General features: G+C 32.6%; 1 protein-coding gene and 1 long non-coding RNA gene across 2 annotated transcripts in view; one reads left to right on the top strand and one right to left on the bottom strand.

Annotated features, from left to right (window-relative positions):
* The window catches only part of LOC114334786 (uncharacterized), a 79,418-nt gene extending 64,404 nt beyond the window's left edge, over positions 1-15,014 (top strand). The window contains exons 3-5 of the mRNA XM_028284881.2: positions 3,864-3,997; positions 6,592-6,741; positions 14,732-15,014. Coding sequence (XP_028140682.2) covers positions 3,864-3,997; positions 6,592-6,741; positions 14,732-14,883 — 436 coding nt within the window. The 3' untranslated portion in view covers positions 14,884-15,014. The remainder of the gene's footprint in view (positions 1-3,863; positions 3,998-6,591; positions 6,742-14,731) is intronic.
* Positions 15,015-16,879: 1,865 nt separating this feature from the next.
* LOC126891780 (uncharacterized) lies at positions 16,880-18,518 on the bottom strand. Its single transcript, XR_007700563.1, has 2 exons — positions 18,369-18,518; positions 16,880-17,832 (listed from the first exon to the last, which is right to left on the bottom strand). It is a non-coding gene; the product is annotated as an uncharacterized LOC126891780 (long non-coding RNA).
* Between the last annotated feature and the right edge of the window lie 3,117 nt (positions 18,519-21,635).

Raw genomic sequence — 21,635 nt, 5'->3', positions numbered from 1 at the left:
TGAAAATTTTGGGTTTTCGACAATTACTCAAAATATCTACCTACGAATGGCGTCAATAACTAAGTGTTTGTAGAGAACGTGTATACCTCATATCTGGGAAAATTCGAACTTTTATGTTATAGGTCTCATAGGTATGATAAAATCCATTTTCATTTTGGAAAAAACTGTTTTTCAAACTCACTAAATCCTATAATACTTCAGATATCACATTTAACCTTGGGTACATCAGATATCAGGAGCTAATATCTTTCCAACTCATGTTTAGTGATCAAAATCGGTTAAACCCTTTAGAAGTTATCGAGCTCCAGAAGTTTAATCCATTTAAACATTATGGCCGAAATAGTCTAGTGGTTACGACGCTAAACTTGATCTTTCAATCCAAGTTCATTTGCCAGCAATCCCAATATTTTTCCGTAGAAAAAATCTAGTGTACATTCAATGGGTACAAAGAATTATACGGAAAAATATTGGGATGACTGGGATATGAACTCGAATCACTCGGCCCTATCACAAGTTTAGTGTTGTAACCATTAGATCATTTGGGCGATAATGTGACAAAGGCGACCATTTATAATGCACGTATAATCGAGAAGCATTACACTCAAGTCCATACATTTAATTTATAAAAACTTTGAAAAACTTCTGATACAAGAATAGAAACTGCTAAACGCTGTAAAAATGTGTGGTGCACGTGCATACAATTACTCTGGGCTAATTAGCAAAATTCATGGAAAAGTTATTTACCAGCAATTTTATTGCTGGAATCGAATTATAAGATCCTATATATTAATAATATAGTTATGCAAAGTCAGCAGATAGTGTGCTACTTTTTTTATAAACAAAATGGCGCCGACAAATCGTATTTTTTTCAATTATTTCTCTATAACTCCGAAGATTTTAACTTTACAACAAAAACACCCAAACAAAAATTCACCGCAATTAAATTCTGCATAGAGATATGGTTTTCACGATTTGCTCCGACGAAAATTTTCCTCGGAAAATGCGGGTTTTCCTAACAAAAATTTTAATTTTCAAATAAAGTTTTAGGTAAGTAATTATTAATCAATAATTAAGTAACTTAGTGACATCAAAGCTTTCTTGGTATAGATTGTAATTCCAGAAGCCGGTGAAAATTAAACGAATATTTTAGCAACAATTCAATTGTTAATAAACAATTTACGATCGCAATAATAACCAAAATAATCATAATACATTGATCAAACTTATAAAGGTTATAAAGATGAGATGCCTATTTAATATTTTATCGACAAATTATAAATTTTTCTTTTTTTTGCATAATCTTTAAATTTTGAAAAAAAAAATAGTTATAATACGCTGGTCTAATTAGTAAAGTACAAAGAAAGGTTATTTACCAGCAATTTTACTGCTGGAATCGAATTATAAGATCCTATATATTATTAATATAGGTATGCAAAGTCCGCAGATAGTGTGCTTCTTTTTTATAAACCAAATGGCGCCGACAAATCGTATTTTTTTCAATTATTGCTCTATAACTCCGAAGATTTTAACTTTACACCAAAAACACTCAAATAAAAATTCACCCCAATTTAATTCTACACAGAAGCATGTTTTTTCCGATTTGCTCTGACGAAAATTTTCCTCGGAAAATGTGGGTTTTCCCAACAAAATCTCGAATTTTCAAATAAATTTTTTGGGCCAATAATTATTTATTAATAATTAGATAGCTTGGTGAAATAAAAGCTTTCTTGGTATAGATTATAAATTCAGAAGCCGGTGAAAATGAAACGAATATTTTAGCAACAATTCAATTGTTAATTAAAAATTTACAGTCGCAATGACAACCAAAATAATCATGAGACATTGATCAAACTTAGAAAGATTATAAAGGTGTGATGCCTATTAAATATTTTGTCGACAAAATATAAATTTTTCATTTTTTTGCATAATCTTTAAATGTTTAAAAAAATTGTTATAAAAAAATTAACATTTCTCAGAAATTGTTTATTATATTCTAGTTTTATAAAATACTTAAAATGCGTATTTCATAGGTCTTGAAAAGAATGCTTTAAAAAAATTTTCTAACCATTTGCAAAAAAGTTATAAAACAGCAAAGTAAATATACGAAATCTCCGTTGTTTATAATTTGTTTTAATTGTTTCAAAGCTTAAAAGTGAGTCTATGGTACAATCTAATTACTCACAAAGAATGTCAAAAATTAGTGCAATGGTTATATTTTAATCAAAGATTAAAAATACTTTTTTTTGTAATTTTTAGCGCAAAAGTAGGCCTGATACAGAGTCGGAGCTAAAATGTTCACTCGAAGCGACTGACACGCAGCATAATATATTATTTATAAAAGTGTACGTCTCGTGCGGCCGGTCGTCGCTCCGAGTGAAAATTTCAGCTACAGTGCTGTATTATTCTACTTTCGCGCGTGTAAATTACAAAAAAATATATTTATAATCTTTAATTAAAATATAACCATTAAATTGATAATCGATATTTTTTTGTAAATAATTAGCTTGTACATTATACTCACTTCTACGCTTTGAAAGAATTAAAAATATATATAAACACCGTAGTAATCGTATGTTAATTTTGCTGTTTCATAATTTTTTTGTAAATGGTTGCAAAAAAGTTTTAAAGCATTCATTTTAAAGATATTTGAAATGCGCATTTTAGCTATTTGTTAAAATTACAATATAATAAAAACTTTCTGAGAAACGTTAATTTGTTTATAACTATTTTTTTTAAACATTTAAAGATTATGCAAAAAAATAAAAAATTTATATTTTGTCAACAAAATGTTAAAAAGGCATCTCATGTTTATAAGATTTCAAAGTTTGATCAGTGTATCGTAATTATTTTGGTTATTATTGCGACCGTAAGTTATTAATTAACAATTGAATTGTTGCTAAAATATTCGTTTAATTTGAATCAGCTTCTGGAACTATAATCTAAACCAAGAAGGCTTTTAAGTCACCAAATTATTTAAATATTGGTAGATAATTACTTATCTAAAACTTTATTTGAAAATTAAAGATTTTGTTGGGAAAACCCGCATTTTTCGAGGAAAATTTTCATCGGAGCAGATCGGGAAAAACACGTCTCTACGCAGAATTTAATCACGGTGAATTTTTATTTGAGAGTTTTTGTTGCAAAATTAAAATCTTCGGATTATAGAGCAATAATTGAAAAAAACACGATTTTCTGGCGCCATTTTGTTTATAAAAAAAGTAGCACACTATCTGAGGACTTTGCATACCTATATTATTAATATATAGGATCTTATAATTCGATTCCAGCAATAAAATTGCTGGTAAATAACTTTTCCCAAAAATGGCCTATTCTCCGATAATCAGCCCAGACTAAATATACCAGCTACAAAAGAGCTGATATGAATATTACATGGCGCAAAATGTATTTTCATTTTGATGGAAAATAAAATTATAATTTTGTTTTGAAGGATTTTTTCACAGTATTTGCTAAATTTGAAGTAAAACGCGCCACAAAAGAGTAACTTTGATAAAGTTTGCAATTTGAGGCTATTTTGTGGCGCATTTTAAATCAAATTTAGGAAATACCTACTCTGGAAAAATGGAAATAAATTTGCACCGCGTAATATTCACATCAGCTCGTTTGTAGCTGGAATATTATGTGTGCCACTACTCATTTTTACCACGATTGGCGGATTTTTATTCTTGTTTCATTTTTATCACAAATTATATGTTTCGCAAAAAATAATTTTATGTTATTCAGGTGGTTAATGTTGTTGAAAAGTTTGTAATTTTACAACAATTTTACTAATTATAGGAAAATCGACCTTGTTTTCCTGTAATTAGCTAATTCCTGTACTGATAAATAGTATTGTCATGTTTTAGGGCTGATCCTATTAAACACTACGGTGAAATAAGATTGTTTATTCCATGGATGTATGCAAATTTTGACTATGATGTTAAAGGACAACTTTTGGTTATTCCTCTAGAAAGCAAAGGACATTTTGAAGGAAACTTCAGTAAGTATAAGTACAACGTTTTTCAGTAAATTTGTTATAAAAGAATGGTTTATTTGGTACTGGCAGCTGATAATAGCCATATAAGAAAACGTCACAGATGTCAAATTTAAACTAATGCCGGATTTACACTCAGTCCAGTTGGACAGGGAATTGAGTGAAGAAGTGGGCAGCATGAGTATGTACTCACGCTGCTACTCCTCATGCCACTGCCATTGCACGGCGCTCCCTTAATTGTCGGTTTTTTGGGACGGAAGCGCGAGCGTGATTGCGTGTTCACATTCAGCCATTATCGCTCTTTTGCCGCCGGCAAATGAGCAAGACGGTGCTGTCTTCACACTCCTTTCTTGGGAGTCGTTTGAAGTCGTTCGGTAGAATGAGTTGTAAAGAGATTGATGAGGACTGATGTGAACACTCACTCGCGTCGATATTGTATTTTGGGTAATATTTCCGGCAGCGGCAGGAGCAGTGGTAAAGGCTGAGTGTAAATCCGGCATAAGACGCTGACTCACTACAGATATGTTGTTAACTTGACATAGACTCATACCGTTTAGCTATGACCTTAAATGTGCCATAGATGACCAGAATAAATCTTAGAGAATTTGGCAATTTTTCTGTATGAAATAACATAAGCGTTATTAAATAGACTATTTTTACTGTTTGCGGTAATAATTAGCATTTATGTTATTACATGGATCAAAGCAGTTTTATATAAGCAAATGGGCAATATAAATGTACATTAAATAAAACCGTTGAACAGCCGGAGAGCTTTTATAACCTGTTACTCGCTCATCAGCCATTACGGACCACTAATGTCATGTTTTTTAACTCGTGGCTAGTGCCTGGGCTTTAAGATCGAGTTATTTGAAAAATGTCTATTGACAGTTTCATCGACAGATCATTTTGATCGTTTGCATATTCTTCAAATATGTGTTTTTTCCCAAATTATCGAACCAAATGACTAATGCAGAAATTGTTTTACCGTGCTTTAAATGAAATATCATTCCTACATAAGTATAAAAATGACATCTGGGTTTCATTGTAGTGGCCATCTATTTTATAGCGTTTCTCGTAAGATAAGAATGGACTCGGTGAAGCAAGTAAGTACGGATAGTAAAATGAGATCACCTCTGGAGTATAATGGAAAATATGGAGTACCTAACTACCTAGTTAACCTAATAAGAAAACCCAAAGAAATGAACTAGATAGAACTGTATACTATCAATATTAGGTATTATACAAGATGTAGGTATTCTGAAGATACATATAATGAGGAAAGTACTAGAGTAAAGAACTGAAGCAATAACTGTAGAAGAGAGAAAAATCAGTAACCTGCGATACGCAGATGACACAGTAATACTAGCAGTGAATGAAATTATTACCATCGCCCAACGGCTAAGTCGGATAAGCAAAGAATTCGGACTTCAGATCAACATCGGAGAAACAAAAATAATGAACATAGACAGGGCAAATAATAATCTACCGCACATACACCAAGCGAATTTCGAAGCAGTAAACAGATTTGTATACTTGGGCGTCCTTGTTAACCAACAATGGCGATTGTTCCTCAGAAGCATAGAATAGAAGCATAGATTAACAATGGCCCGAATGAATGGCAAGAGGAAAATTAATTAAAATATGAAAAGAGCAAATATTAAGAAGGAATAGGTACTAAGCTCAGGTTGGTAGATGCTTTTGCTACATGATCTCTCAAAAAAATCGATTGAAGTAAAATCGAAGCCTTTGAAATGTCTGTATAGAACTCTACGCGTATCACGGACAGAACTCGAGCACAGAACTAGTCTGTCAATGTCTTTTATATCAAGAGCTTCATATAAAAGACAGGCTATTAAAAAGAGTAAACCGAGCATACCTACATTACTTCGGTCACGTAGCCAAAAGAACGCAGACAATGAAACTATTGGTAGAAATCCGAACACCAAAAGGAAGATCAACACGATTAACAGACCAAATAAAGACTCTGGTGAAAAAATCCCTAGATGAAGCTGGCCACGTGGCACAGTATCGCAGCCAACGAGACAGCAAGCTAATAACTTTATGAGTTTCACATGGAATGAGAAAAGAGATAAAGTAAACAAAACAACCTCAGTACATAAGAGATTGTACATAGAATGAGAATTTTTAGAGACCATACTTTCGAAGATGGATAGAAACTTTCGTAGGCTAAGTTTAAGTCTTTGTTGATGCAAAGCCTTTTCGCAAACTTGTATAAAACTGGTACACCTGTACATCACAAATATCGATGTAGGATATACACCAAAGGTCTCGCAGGCCGCACTGTAAAAGGTCTGCGAGGCAAAATAACTTCTGTTTCTCCCACATATTTATAATATCTCACTCTGAAGGCACCACTGATATTACGAATAATAACGCTTTCGATCAACGTATATCTCTCGTGCTATGGACCCATACACAGAATTGGCCACGTTTGAGAACGATTTCCAAAGTAGAAATCAAAACGTCCAATAAACTTAATTTTAAAGTAAAATTGTGGCTTATTCCCAACAAAAATAGTAAATTTCATTAAGATGCTAGATTAGTAATAATTTCATTTATTACCATGCATTATTTTTCAGCTGAAACGCAGGTGTTAGTAAAAGGTGATTTAAAAACTTACCTCAAGGATGGGGTAGAATATTTTAAAACAGGCAAGCTTTATCTAAAAGCTCGAATTGGTAATGGATGGGTGAAACTGACGTCCCTAGAAAAGGAATTCCAATATGCAGGTAATGTAAACCAATTTTATTAAAATACTAAATAGTTTATGTAAATGTATTAAAAATTTCTAGAAAATTTCATTTGGAATACTGATAATAATATGCTTACTCGCCCAAAACAATAAAGAACTCGTTAGCATAATACAGCACTTTTCTCCTACCTTCATTATGATCATCATCAATCGTATTTGTGTATTGTTGAGCCTAGGTCTCCTACAGATATTTCCATCTTCTGTTCTGCGCCTTTGTTATCCAATTATCAACAATTCTTTTGATGGGGTCGGTTCATCGCGTTGGGCTCTTTGCCTATCTGCTCGTGGTCTCCATTAAGAAAATTTTTTCATTTAGTTGTTGTCTTTCATTCTTGCAACATGTCCGGTTCATCTTCTTTTTTGCCTTGTAATACCTTGGATAATATCTTTCACTCCGGTCGTCTACGAACTTCCTCGTTTCTTAGTATATTTCTTAAGCTTATTGCAAGCATTTATCTCTCCATTTTACGTTGTGTCCTCAATTTTTTCACTGATGTTTTTATGGGAGTTAAAGTTTCTGCTGCGTATGCGAAGACTGGTAGAACAAACTGTTTAAAAGCTTTCCTTTTTAAGTAGATTGGGTTTATATTATTTCTTGACCCAAATAACTTTCGTGACCCAAATGTCTGTCCACAAGTTATATGGGCGATTTCTCAATTTCTATTATCTCATTGGGGACAAGACTGGTCATCATTTTTGTTTCTCCATGGTTTATCTTTAAAGCGACTCTCTGTGTTACTTAGTAGTTACTTACTCTGTAGTTGATTTAGTATTTCTCCATCGATGTTAATGCCCACTTTATTGGTTTAAATGGATACTTTATGATTGTTATAAATAGTTTTGGCGACAAGGAAAAATCCATGCGGTACCCCTCTGCCAATGTTTATCTCCACAGTCATGCAATGAAAGTTGACAGTTGTTGCATTTTCGGATAATATATTTATTTCGAATAATATTCACATACCAGTGGTATACGCTGCATTCTAATAGTGCTTTTAAGATAGCGAATGTTTCCACTGTGTAAAATGCTTTGTAGAAGACAGCAAAAGTAAGAACAAGTGGTCTATTAGAAGAAAGGCACCAAATTTGAGACAGGCGCCTAATTTGAGACACCGTCGTATATTTATGTACGATGGGTTGACATCTAGTGAAAATATTGAAAACTAATCATTCTGTGAAGTTAGTAGTAGATCTGCTTTTAGTTGGCGCTTAGAAGTGACCGTTGTTGTTTTGTCGACGTTAATTTGATTTACACCATACACAAAGTTTTTCAGAATTTATAAAAACTTACAATACATCAAGGTAAGATGATTATATTTACTCCAGTAATTTTTTTTGGTAGTTTAATATTAGTTAATACATTTTATGCAAATTAAACGGTAATTGTGTGGCATACATAACCAACAAAATTCCGTTTTATTTTTTGACGGAAAAATCCTAATTTGAGACACCTGTAGGTTCCAAATTTGAGAGTGTCTCAAATTAGGACCCCGTGTAAAATTTTTATTTTTATGTATTTTTTTATCTGTAGATGCCGCCAAAAAATAAAAAATGGAATGCAAATGATATGATACGGGCTGTAAATACAGTAAGAAATAGAGAGATGGGCTATTTGAAGGCTTCAAAAGTTTTTGGAGTACCAAAAGGTACCTTAGAACGATATGTGAAATCAGACAAGATTCCAGAAGAACTCGTCGGGATATCAATTGGCCGCCGACCTATTCTTCCTTTGGAATTAGAAAATGAGTTGGTTGAGTATGTCCTAACTATGTAGCAACGTTATTTCGGGCTAAGAGCGCATGATATAAAACGACTGGCATTTCAACTTGCAATACGAAACTAATACCACATCCATTTAGCGTAGTCAAAAAATCAGCTGGAAAGAAATGGTTGAGACTCTTTCTGAAAAGGCATCCGACGCTTTCAATGCATACTCCTCAGAGAATGTCATCTGCTCGAGTAAAATCGTTTACTCATGAAAATGTATCGAAGTTCTTTGACCTGTATGAACCAGAATATCTTAAGCTTACTAACTCTGCACAACGTATATTTAATGTAGACAAAACAGGTATTACAATTATTCAGCACAAACATAGCAAAGTCATTTCTATGAGAGGGAAGAAGCAGGTTTCGTCACTTACTTCAGCAGAAAGGAGCACGCTGATTACTGTTATTACATTTATGAATGCTGCAGGAGTTTTCGTACAACCATTTTTAATCTTCCCTAGAAAAAATATGAAAACAGAGTTGATGCTAGGAGCTCCCACTGGAGCAGTCGCAGAATGCCATGTGTCAGGTTGGGTACAGGCCGATATTTTCACTAGATGGCTACAACACTTCATAAAATTCACTAAACCTTCAGCTGCAGACCCTGTTCTTCTCGTCCTTGATGGCCACTATTCTCATACTAGAAATGTTGCTCTAATAGATTTGGCCAAACAGAATCATGTGACGATTATTTGCCTCCCACCACATTCTACATATAAAATGTACCGTGGATGTTGCTTTTATGGCACCGCTGAAAACTTACTACGCACAAGAAATAGAAAACTGGCTTAGAGAAAATCAGTTGAGTGTTGTGTCGCCTTATGCCATTGCCAGTATTTTTTGTAAAGCGTATACCAAAGCTGCGATGATGGAAATATATTGCAATGGTTTCCGAAAAACTGGACTGGTCCCTATTTGTCGCCATATTTTTAGGGACTTTGAATTTGAAATTCAAGAGCACTTGGAAACACAAAACGAAAGGGACGAACAAATAATAGAACCAAACCATGAACAACTAAATCATCCAATGAGGGAACATAGAACTCCTAGTCCACCACTACCTCATCAACAACTTGTGTCTCCGAAAGACATCTGTCCGATCCCTGCATACAAGAGAGACACCACTAAAAAGCCACATGCCAGATCAGGAAAGGCTTCAGTAATTACTCTAACACCCTACAAAGAAGAATTAGAGCAAAGTTTGCAGAAGAAAAAAGCAAAAAAACTAGTACCCTAGCTAAACTTGGATTATGTATTAGCTCCAGAAAAAACAATTCAACAAAAAGTGTTAGATCAGAAAAAACAGCAACGTCCGAAGAAGAAATAGCAGTACACGAAGACGTAGGTCAACCTTCTACATCAAAAGGCAAGACATCAAGAAGGAAACGGAAAGTTTCTTCGAGTTCAAGTTCAGATAGCAGAGAAAACGACGCGGAATGTCTATTTTGCACCAGAAAATTTTCCGACGATAAATATGGAGAACGATGGGCAAAGTGTTACCAATGTGGCAGGTGGGCACATGAAGACTGTGGAGAAATAAAGTCCAGCACATTTATTTGCCTTTTCTGCCACGGGAAATGGCTTTTTTGAATAGTATCTCTAATTGGGGTACCTGTCTCAAATTTGCATACCTGGCTATCTCAAATTAGGCGACCTTTTATTTTTAATATTAAATGTCGCAAAAAAGGGTATTAAATGTAGGGAATTGTATATTTAATTTAGTCATGTTGTACGAGTATGCATTGAACCTAACCCCATTTTCTCTGGCATCTGAATGCTGAAGAGCACACAGTAGCGATCAACAGGTAGCAACAAACGCGGTCCAAGATTGCGAAAGTTCTGCGTACTTTCAAAAGTGAGGCAACAATGCGTCGGTAATTCGACACTGACAGTGACGTTTATACTATGAAAAACAATAATTTTTATACACATAGCCGCGAAATGTTGCCAAATCAGTGACGTTCGATTTCTTGTTATAAAAAAATCGATTTTTAGTAGTTCCAATGTGACACAAAATCTAGGCACGGGATAAAAAAGTTTATTTGAAGAAAGTGTATTTTTTGTCTTTCTTAATGGCGGTACAGGCTCCTATTTTCAATATTTTATTTAGTTATAGAGTAATTTCCACATACTAATATATTTCTGAAATTGGGCTCTGTACCGCTATTCTTTATTATATTACGAATATTTGTGCCAAATACCTCGACAAAATATTCAAAATTAGACCCGCAATCTTGGAACGCGTTTGTTGCTACCTGTTGATCGCTACTGTTTGCTCTTAATGTTTGCCAGTCACAGTGACACAGTGTTGCCATATATCTTTTTTAATTTCTGGTACAATTTCAATCAATGGCATAATGGCATAATGTCTAGGCACAAAATCTAGGCACGGGATAAAAAAGTTTATTTGAAGAAAGTGTATTTTTTGTCTTTCTTAATGGCAGTACAGGCTCCTATTTTCAATATATTATTTAGTTATAGAGTAATTTCCACATACTAATATATTTCTGAAATTGGGCTCTGTACCGCTATTCTTTATTATATTACGAATATTTGTGCCAAATACCTCGACAAAATATTCAAAATTAGAGCCGCAATCTTGGAACGCGTTTGTTGCTACCTGTTGATCGCTACTGTTTGCTCTTATTGTTTGCCAGTCACAGTGACACAGTGTTGCCATATTTTTTTTTAATTTCTGGTACAATTTCAATCAATGGCATAATGGCATAATGTCTAGGCACAAAATCTAGGCACGGGATAAAAAAGTTTATTTGAAGAAAGTGTATTTTTTGTCTTTCTTAATGGCGGTACAGGCTCCTATTTTCAATATTGTATTTAGTTATAGAGTAATTTCCACATACTAATATATTTCTGAAATTGGGCTCTGTACCGCTATTCTTTATTATATTACGAATATTTGTGCCAAATACCTCGACAAAATATTCAAAATTAGAGCCGCAATCTTGGAACGCGTTTGTTGCTACCTGTTGATAGCTACTGTTTGCTCTTATTGTTTGCCAGTCACAGTGACACAGTGTTGTCATATATTTTTTTAATTTCTGGTACAATTTCAATCAATGGCATAATGGCATAATGAATAAGAATAGATTGTACAAGACCGTTTAAAATATAAAGATAGACTTATAGCGTTGATTGATAAATATATTATTTATATACCAGTTTACTTGTATTTTTATCAATCAACGCTTATAGAAAAGGAAACAATTATAGAAAAGACGTAATTTTTGGGAAAAGTTGTTTATCAGTTATTTTAGCTGGAATCAAATCTTGTATTTTGTTATCTAGTAATATTTTACATCATACTCTTATCTTCATTTTTTTTTTATTTATCAGTTGATCTTCTTTTTTATAACAACTTTAATTAACTTTGATTTAAAACTATTTATTATCTTTTGATCTTTTTGTAAAGAATATTTACACTAATATTTTGTTGTTTACTTTTAAAAACTTTTCTTTTTTGTTATTTGAAAACTATTTTTTAAATGCAACTGTATGTAATGTGACAGTATGAAACATTGACGATTTCAAAGTTAGAACCAGTAACAAGCAGGCCATAGAACACTAATTTCGCTTGAGAATGCGGGGTTGCCACCCCCTCCTGACCACGTAAAATAGAAATCGCCGATTTCGATTTACCTTGATTGTGATGTGAGTTACAGAATGCCAATCCAAACACGAAAATGACGTGATAGATATCAAACATTCCGATTTCAGATAATTACGATTCGACTTGGTCATTTCTATTCGATTTGTTAAAAGTTACAGAATAGGGCTGAATATCAATCATTGTTGTCGATGAGTTCTAGAATAACTTGACTTTGATAGAATGTTTCATAGAAACTTCCCTCTATACATATATAATATGCCTGGTCTATCTGCCACTATATTTCCATTTTTGTCTTTAAGCTAGAAGATTTCTATTTTGGGGTTTTCTATTTTTCTCCTATATGCTTTCATGCTTTTATTTTCTTTTATTGTTTTATAATTTTCTCGTTTTTGTATTTTCTAATATCTCAGTCTAACGGCTTTAGAGATTTCTTTATTTTTGGTGTTTACATCATGCAGGTCAACATTTCCTTGACTTTTCAGTACTCTACGATCTTCCATTTTTTGGTTCTTTACTATTTTTTTCTTCTTTTTCATGTTTAGGACCAATTTTTTGCGCTTGTGTTGTTGTGTCTACTATTTCTTCGTTTAGGTTGTTTACATCTTCGGTTGTTGTTTTACTGAGTAAGTTACTGCCGATATATTTCTGAAAGTCAAATTCATTCTATGACAGGTTTACATTTTTTAGTTTTTTGTAGTTTTTTAGATCTGTTATATCTCCTTTCTTGTGTAATAAAACAATAACTGCATTGCTCCATTGGGAAGGGGTTTTTCCTTGGTAGAAGCATTCGATTTAAAGTTTGGCCAAAGCCTGAATAGTTTTTGTTCCACTTTGTTTGACCGCCTCGTTCACTTCTCCATCAAACCATATTTAATTGTATTTATAAAATATCAAATAATATACAGAGTTTTTTATTGGGATAGTAACATACGCCAATTGTAGAAAGGGGACACTTAGGCGGTCTCAAAAATACCACACTTAATGGGTCTTACTTCGTCAATAACAAAATTACTGGGTGTTTTATCGATTTTGTCATTTTCCTATTTGGTTCTTAACTTTTTAATCACACTGTGTATTTATTTTATATTTGGCACGCGAATATTCTTTAAGGTTTCCAATTAATTAATTCATTTATAATTATAAAAAATCCAGGTCTGGATTAAAAAATATTTGAAAAATATTCCGACCCAAAAAAGACCCTGTAGGTACATTAATTATTTTTAATGTATTCTGCACTTAAAAAAAGATGAAAAACTAAATTTCGTGGTATATTTCGAATTTTCGACAAAATCTTTTCACCGTAAAATTTTGAAATTTTGAATTCGAAAATTATGTGAATAAAAAAATAGATGCTGGTAAAATATTTTTTTTTATTTAAATACAAATCATCGGTTAGGGTGGGAGGTAAAATATATGGTCCTATTAATTTCTTAACAAATATTCCACACTAGACTTTGCGTTGTGGTAAACGGATTTAGCTGTGCCCAAACCTGTGTTACCTGTGAGTCTTTGATATTGTTTACCCCATCTTTGACGAATTTACTTCATCCGTGAATAAACATCTGTTTACAATTATTCTTGGATTTCTAGTGTATTGGATCTACTACAATCAATTCTGTGTATTTCATCTTTAGGTAAAATTAAGTCGTTTTTCACTTTGTTTTTCTGCTTTGAGCTCTCGCAATTCACATAATTTTAGAATTCAAATTCAAAATTCTACCAGATAAAAAATTATGCCGAAAATTCAAAGTATACAACTAAATTTAATTTTTCATCCTCTTTTTAACTGCAGAATCCATTTTTAAAAAAGTTCATGTACAGGGCGTTGTTTTTGGCTCGGAGAATTTTTCCAATATTTTTTAAACCGGACCTGTAATTTTTATAATTATAAATAAATTAATTGATTAGACACCTTAAAGAATATTCGGGTGCTAAATATAAAATAAATATACATTGTGGCTAAGAAGTTGTAAGTCCTATATCAATTTATTTCTACTTCGAGCATTCGGAATTCACATAATTTCAGAATTCAATTTCAAAATTTTACCAGAAAAAACATTTTGCCGAAAATTCAAGGTATACCACTAAATTTAGTTTTTCATCCTCTTTTTAAGTGTATTATCCATTTTTTTTTATTTAATGTACAGGGTGTTTTTTTTTGGGTCGGAGAGTTTTTCTAATATTTTTAATCCGGACCTGGATTTTTTATAATTATAAATAAATTAATTCATTAGACACCTTAAAGTATATAAGGGTGCCAAATATAAAATAAATATACAGTGTGGTTAAAAAGTTATGGACCAAATAAGAAAATGGCAAAATAGATAAAACACCCAGTAACTTTGTTATTGATGAAGTAAGACCCATTAAGTATGGTATTTTTGAGACCGCCTAAGTGTTCCCTATCTACAGTTAACGTATGTTACTTTCCCAATGAAACACCTGTATAATCAAATAATGAAAATTATATCTCTATAAAATACTATCATTTATAATAACTTATTATTTATAATCTTTTATATTATTTTAAGAAATTACCAGATTATATTATGAAGGTTTTTTTTATTTTTAGCTGATATAATTACCGATTTCTACAATGAAAATCCCCGTCGAGTTATGGACGCTATTAACCCTATATTCATCCAATATTCCAAAGCCTTTGCAAGGCAAGAAATGGATAAAATTCTATCAAAACTTCCTGCTGCAGCATGGATACCTAAATAATCAATTCAAAGTTTTCCAATTATATACCATTACCTTTAGAAAGTTGGGAAATGTAGAATTGTTTTGTTAAAGTTCAAATGTAATAAAAAGGGTTTTTATAATTTTCGAAATAAACATATACAATAAAACCATCTTAGCATTTCATTTTTCTAATACACTTAAGAAACAGTAAGTACAGTGGAACCCCGTTAACTCGGATTAATCGGGACCGCGGCCGATCCGTGTTATCGAAAATCCGCGTTAGCCGGAAAAAATGCTAAAAATTAATAAAATACGGTATACTTACAGATAAACTCTGTTGTAATTGAAATAACATGAAATATATATGCGCAGTACACATCTAAATTACGTATCAATTAAGCGTTTATCAATTCTACCTAATGCTTCTAGTTTCTTTTCCATTGTCACTACATCTTTACGTTTTGTTGCCATTACGTAGACGAAAAAACACGCAAACACAAAATCTTAATAGATTTACGAACGATTACAGAACGGAAGCGAACATTACGACCGTAATACACACAATACGGTCTCAATCGCAACGATGTTATGTTATTTAATAACAGTGAAGACTAACACCATTGTTTAAAAAATAATTTTTCTATGGATGCTATACAATGTGCAACTTCTCTCACTACTTACATACATTCAAAACGAACAATTTCTCATGCTGTGAGAAAAGTCGGCCATTGCAGTGAGAAATATTTTTTCTCGCGGGTTCTCCTACGGTTTTCCATATATGATCGCCGTTTTCATGGTAACATGCACAATACAAACACAATTAATATTGTCAAATAAAATGTGTGGAAGCAAAACTTACCAGGAATTACCTTTCAAAACTTCGAAAATAACTGTTAATTAGAATTTTAAATAAATAACGTAAGTATATAAATTTTAAGAATATTAAATACTTAAATGGATATGTATTTTATTTCAATTTATGCATATAATATACCTAAAAGCACCTAAATTATTTAATTTTGAAGTTTGAACTCTTAACAAAACCGCATCCATAGAAAAAGTACAGTGTACAACACATGAGAAAATGACATAATTCTCCCTCGCTTGATTTGCGGCACTCGCCTCGTGCCTCGGCTTGTGCCAACAAATTTTTGCGCTCGTGAGAAATATGTCTTTTTTCTCACTTGTTGTAGAATATACTATTTTTAATAGTATTTTAGTCTTTTTTAAACAATGCTAAGACAGTTTGAAATAAATAAAGGATACTACAGTTGCCTGTTGTTTGAAGGCGTGTGCTATGAGTCATTTTTACTATCGTATATATGTAATTCAAATTACACAAGTACCCATTATCTCTCAAATATTATATCACATACTTTTCTATTGATGAAATGTTTGTCTGATAAAAATCGGTCCGGGTTAGCCGGACTTCCGGGTTACCGGAATCCACGTTGGGCGCCAATGTAACAAAAATAAGAAAACTTCTGTTGGAGTGAAAGTAACAAGAAAGATATACTCCAACAGAAGTAAGGAAAAAAAAGAAAATACTAAGTAACTAAATAGTTGTGGCTCTTATGAAAATAAAAATGAAGGAGCTTCAGCGTTGAAGCCGAAGTAGGAAAACAAAAAAAAATACTACTTTGCAGTAGTACTGAAGAAAGGGGAATAAAAAGGGGTATAAGTAGAAGTGGGAAGAGACAGAGGCAAACTGAATAGAGTTGGCTAGCAAGAGATGCAAGAGAACAACTTGACACTCAAGGATGGATACGGCTCGTTTGCATGCCTGTCGAAGAACAGTAGCTTTAAGTGGATAGTAAAGAGGACTAAAAGGTGAAATAATAAAATAAGAATAAGGTACTGAAAAGGAATGAAGATGAATAATTTCTAAAGACGAACAAGATAAATAAATCTAACAAATCATGGGCGCTATGAAAATGATCTTCTATCATTTTCCCAGGTATCTTATACTGCTGTCAAATATTAGATATATCAAACCTGTAATAATGAATATAAAGGAGTAATAAAATAATTGATATACAAAATAAGTAAATATTTATTAAAAATAACTACTAGATCTTTGACAATCTCTGAGTTACACAAAGTGCATATCATGTGACTCTAAAATGACATAAGTTATACAAAAAGTTATATTTGAGATAACTACAATAATGTTATCTATTACAAAATTATATAATTACCTGTCACTTACATATAGGGTACAACTCACATGAGTCCTTTTTACCAAATGGTTATAGTACGCTTGCTACGTACAACTAAATGAAACTGACAAAGATGAAAATAATACAAATAAATAGGCCCAAGCCTCACTAAGGGAAAATACAATAATGAAGTAAGTAAGTTACGTATACAATGAATGAAAGAGAAATGAAGTTGAGATAAATACCGACGATGACCTAAATTAACCGAACAAATGGAATAAAGCGAATAACAATAAAATATTTGGGAAACAAGCAAGTATAATTACAAAATAAATTTACCCGAATAACATAAACCAATATCAAAGCAATAATAAAGTATTAAAAACCTAATTTTCTCTAGGCTTATTCCTGTGCACAAGAAGTTACCGTAGATACAAAATTTGGGAACCAAATACAATAATATACAAATATGTCATATTAAAAAAAACAGAGGTAAACTAAACCTGGAAAAAAAATTAATTAATATAGTGCATTAAACCGAGAGTCTGAAATGTAAAAAAAAACCAATAGTTACTATAACACACTAATTGTTCCCAAACGAATCCCAATGATTCCTAAAAAGGTTGCGGTTGCATCCTAGAAAATGATGCACCAGGATGATGCGACCCCATGACTCCTGTAGGCCCAGGTGCCAAGACGAAAACTGAGCTGGAACGCTCCCATAGCTTGCTCCCAATTAGACATACTCCCATGATGACTTGGCTGTGGCTGTCTCAGGGCTTCTCAAGATGTTATAAGGGCTATGACTTAGTATATTTCTTCCAAATGGCTAAAAACATATCCTTCGTTTTATTTCTCATATAAACCGGTAAGCAAAAGTAAAGAAAAGAAGAAATAATTGAGGAAAACTTTTTAGCAGAAATAATACAGAAAAACGACCATTAAAAATGGAATAAAAACTAATGTCAGGTAACCTTGAACTATTTTGAGTGTGAAGACATGAAGAAATAATGACCTTGACTGTGAAATTTGAATATGATTTATCTGAGGGAATATGATGTTTGTAAAAATATATTGAATTTATAAAAATATTGGATGTTCAATAAATTTAAAACCTACAGAAAAATGATGAGTATTTCCAATATTAATTGGGAATTGCATGTTTGGTTATGTCTAACCAAAAAATATATTAATATATATAATTTTCCTTGAATGATTATTCAATAAACATGTAATAATCTACATAAAATCCAAGCAATGAGTTGACTAAGAAGTTTAACTATGAACCTAATATATCAAATAATGTTCCATAACAAAAAACAAGGCTATATATAAAAATTATTATAAAAAAAATAAATATTTTACCGAGTGATTCTGATTCCATTGGTTATTTCCACTTATCTCCTTTCTCCAAAGCAACAATTGGTAATAATGACTTTTCACTTTAAAATTACACAGGAGATGTTAAATATAAATAATTTAGTAGAAAATATCAACCCGCCATTTCTTCCAGACAGCCAGCAACCAAGTGACGAAAGAGAGACGTTTCTCCGCCAAGGTAAACGTCAAATTCTCTCAGAACACGAAATAATTCTCGATAGGTGGCGTACATAGTACGTTCCATCACCGAGGTATGACGTCACCTCAGTAGTCCTATACGAGAAATTAGAGAATTTAAATGAGAGACCGAGGGAAAATAATTATAAAAATAATTAAAGCTAATTTCGTAACGTGACCGTTACAGGGCCGACTTATCGGGGTTCCACTGTACCAATATGCTCAACTAATACTGAAAGGAAAGATCGAGAAAAAAATGGGACTAGGAAAAAAAAGACTATCGTGGCTAAAAAAACATCCGAAAATGGACAGGGCTAAAGCTTGAACAGCTAATATGAACACCTGAAGACAGACAAGAATTTGCAATTGTAGTAGCCACCTTCCATTGAGAAGAGGACACTTTAAGAAGAAGAAATATACTTTATTCATAATTTGAAACAAATTATTTTCAATACTAGACTTGAAATTTAAAACTCATCTTTGATCCAAAAAAAAATTATTGGTAAATATGTTACGAATATTTACCACTACAATGAAGCCATATATTCCATTGTTTTACCAACCGATGTATACCTTGCTTAGATAATTCTTGTGGCTGTTGTGTGACGAGTAGTTCTTTCAGAACAATAAACTCAGTAAAATACAGTTTAAAAATAAAATAAATCTATTGAGATGTAACATTACAAACGTCACACCTTTGCTATTTTATTTTAAATAATTATTTTATTTTACTTTATATTTCATTAAGAATTATTTTCTGTATTTGGTTTACTTGTTTTCCCCGTTAAAAACTTGTTTGGCGCCCTCTTTCGTTATCCTCTATTTCCTATCTCTCGTTTCATCTAACATCTAAATCATCATACTGAACATACTTCATATTCTTACTCTCTAGATATCTGTCTTTTAATACGGAACACGGAACATGCTTGTCCAATTGTCCATCTCCTTATACTTTGTGCTGTCATGTCAATGAGAGTGACAATTAATAATCGAGAGCGCAAAACTAATTTTATTGTAAAAGCCTATGCAAGCTGATAATAGCCTCATTTTAATTCCAGACAATCTTCTCTTGGGGTAAGAATCTTATTGTATTATTTAAATTTTTACATTCACAGTTTTTATAATAATTTTTTAGTATTTTTATAGTAGAAATTAAATAATTTTAACTAGTAATAATTAATGATAATTCCATTTAATCTTGTTCTGAAGCTATTTATTTGTGGTATTATTGTAATTTATAATCTATTTTAATATAATTACAATCCATTATATAATTATAATCCATTTAATCTATTATGATTTGCTACTTTTTCCGATTATTAGCAAACTTGGCACACTTTGGTTTCACTACTTTCTTGATGTCTAATACGCTTTATATCTTCTAGTTTTACGTTTCTTATGAAAGGAAAATCCCCAAAAAAGTGTTAGAATGGACCCCCACAGAAAAACGAAAACGGGGGAGACCAGCAACTACATGGATAATGGGCATCTCCAAGGCGATGTCTGAAAGAAATCTAAGAGAGGAAGACTGCCACAATAGAAAGAAGTGGCGATTAGGAACGGAAAGGCGTAGAACGCTATAAAACCGAGTTTCAAGCATCCTCAATCGCCGGCGATACAACGAGGACAATATCATCTATACTGCAAGCATACAATGCATCTCACCTAGGCTGCAATGACCAAAATCCGTAGGCCTTGTGGTATAAAGCATCTAGGACTCCAGCGCTAGTTGCACAAGCATAAACAGCAGTACCATTCGACAGCAAGAAGTTACCATAGAACAGATACCAAAAGCCACATAAGTATAATCAAAAAATTCTTAGTTCTGAGCAAGATTTTGAATATATTATAATATTTTGGTCGAGTATCAGTCTGACTTATTGTGTCAAGTGGAGGATCGTAAACACATAGATGCCATATACACGGATTTTTCGAAGGCGTTTGATCGTGTTGATCACAAAATACTCTTGGAAAAGCTGCTGTCTGTGGGTTTTGATGTTAACTTTGTCGAGTGGATTAAGAACTCCTCATCGGGGCGTACTCAACGAGTGAAGATTGGTAGCTAGTTATCTGACATTATTACAATAAGCTCCGGAGTTGCTCAGGGTGGCCATACTTCTCCGCTTCTTTTTATCATCTTGGTTAATGATATAAATAATTGCTTTTTGAATAGTAAATGCTTAATGCTAGCTGATGATCTGAAATTCTGGAGACCTGTGGATGGTTTGTTGGACCAGGCGTTGTTGCAGGAGGATCTTGATAGACTGCAGGAGTGGTGTGTTCGAAACAAACTTTTCTTAAATGCCAGGAAATGCTGTTTTATAAGCTTCTTTCGGAAAGTCAGTAGAATTGAATCAGGTTACATCATTAATAATCAGCCACTTGAATATGTATCTTCCGTTAGGGATTTGGGTGTTGTTTTGGATGAGAAGCTTTCTTTTGTGGAGCATATAAATGCTGTATCTGTGAAGGCATCTAAACTTTTGGGATTTGTTACAAGAAATTGCAAATTCTTCTTTATTGAATCTACTAGGCTTGTTTACTGTAGCTTAGTAGGGTCCCTCTTGGAGTACAGTTCTGTGGTTTGGTCACCCTATTTCCAGACTCATATTGATACTATCGAGAGAATACAACATAGATTCTTGAGATCATGTGCTTACTATACACAAACTATCATTGTCAATCACGATTATTCTTTTCTTGAACAACAGTTGTCCCTACCTCCACTTAAGGTACGCCGTGACATAGCAGGTGCTGTTTTCATTTTTAGGATCATAAATGGACTTATAGATTCTCCCAATCTTTTAAGTCAGATTAATTTTAATGTTCCTTATCAAGCTCTCCGTTACCATAATATGTTTAAAATACCTTTCCATAGAACATTGTATGGCGTTCACAACCCACTTGATAGGTATATGTGATTGTTAAATAATTACGAACTTGATTTATTTAATCTAACTCTAAATCAATTAAAAAGATCTCCTGCTCTGTGATGTTATTTTTATACTCTTAAGTGTTATGTTTGTATGTTGTATATTTTTTGTGGTCAATATTTATGTTATATATTAATTTTCG

This window comes from Diabrotica virgifera, chromosome 9 (assembly GCF_917563875.1).
Source record: "Diabrotica virgifera virgifera chromosome 9, PGI_DIABVI_V3a".
NCBI lineage: Eukaryota > Metazoa > Arthropoda > Insecta > Coleoptera > Chrysomelidae > Diabrotica > Diabrotica virgifera.
Note: the sequence above shows the minus strand (reverse complement) of the source record. Positions and strands in the feature narration are given on the sequence as shown.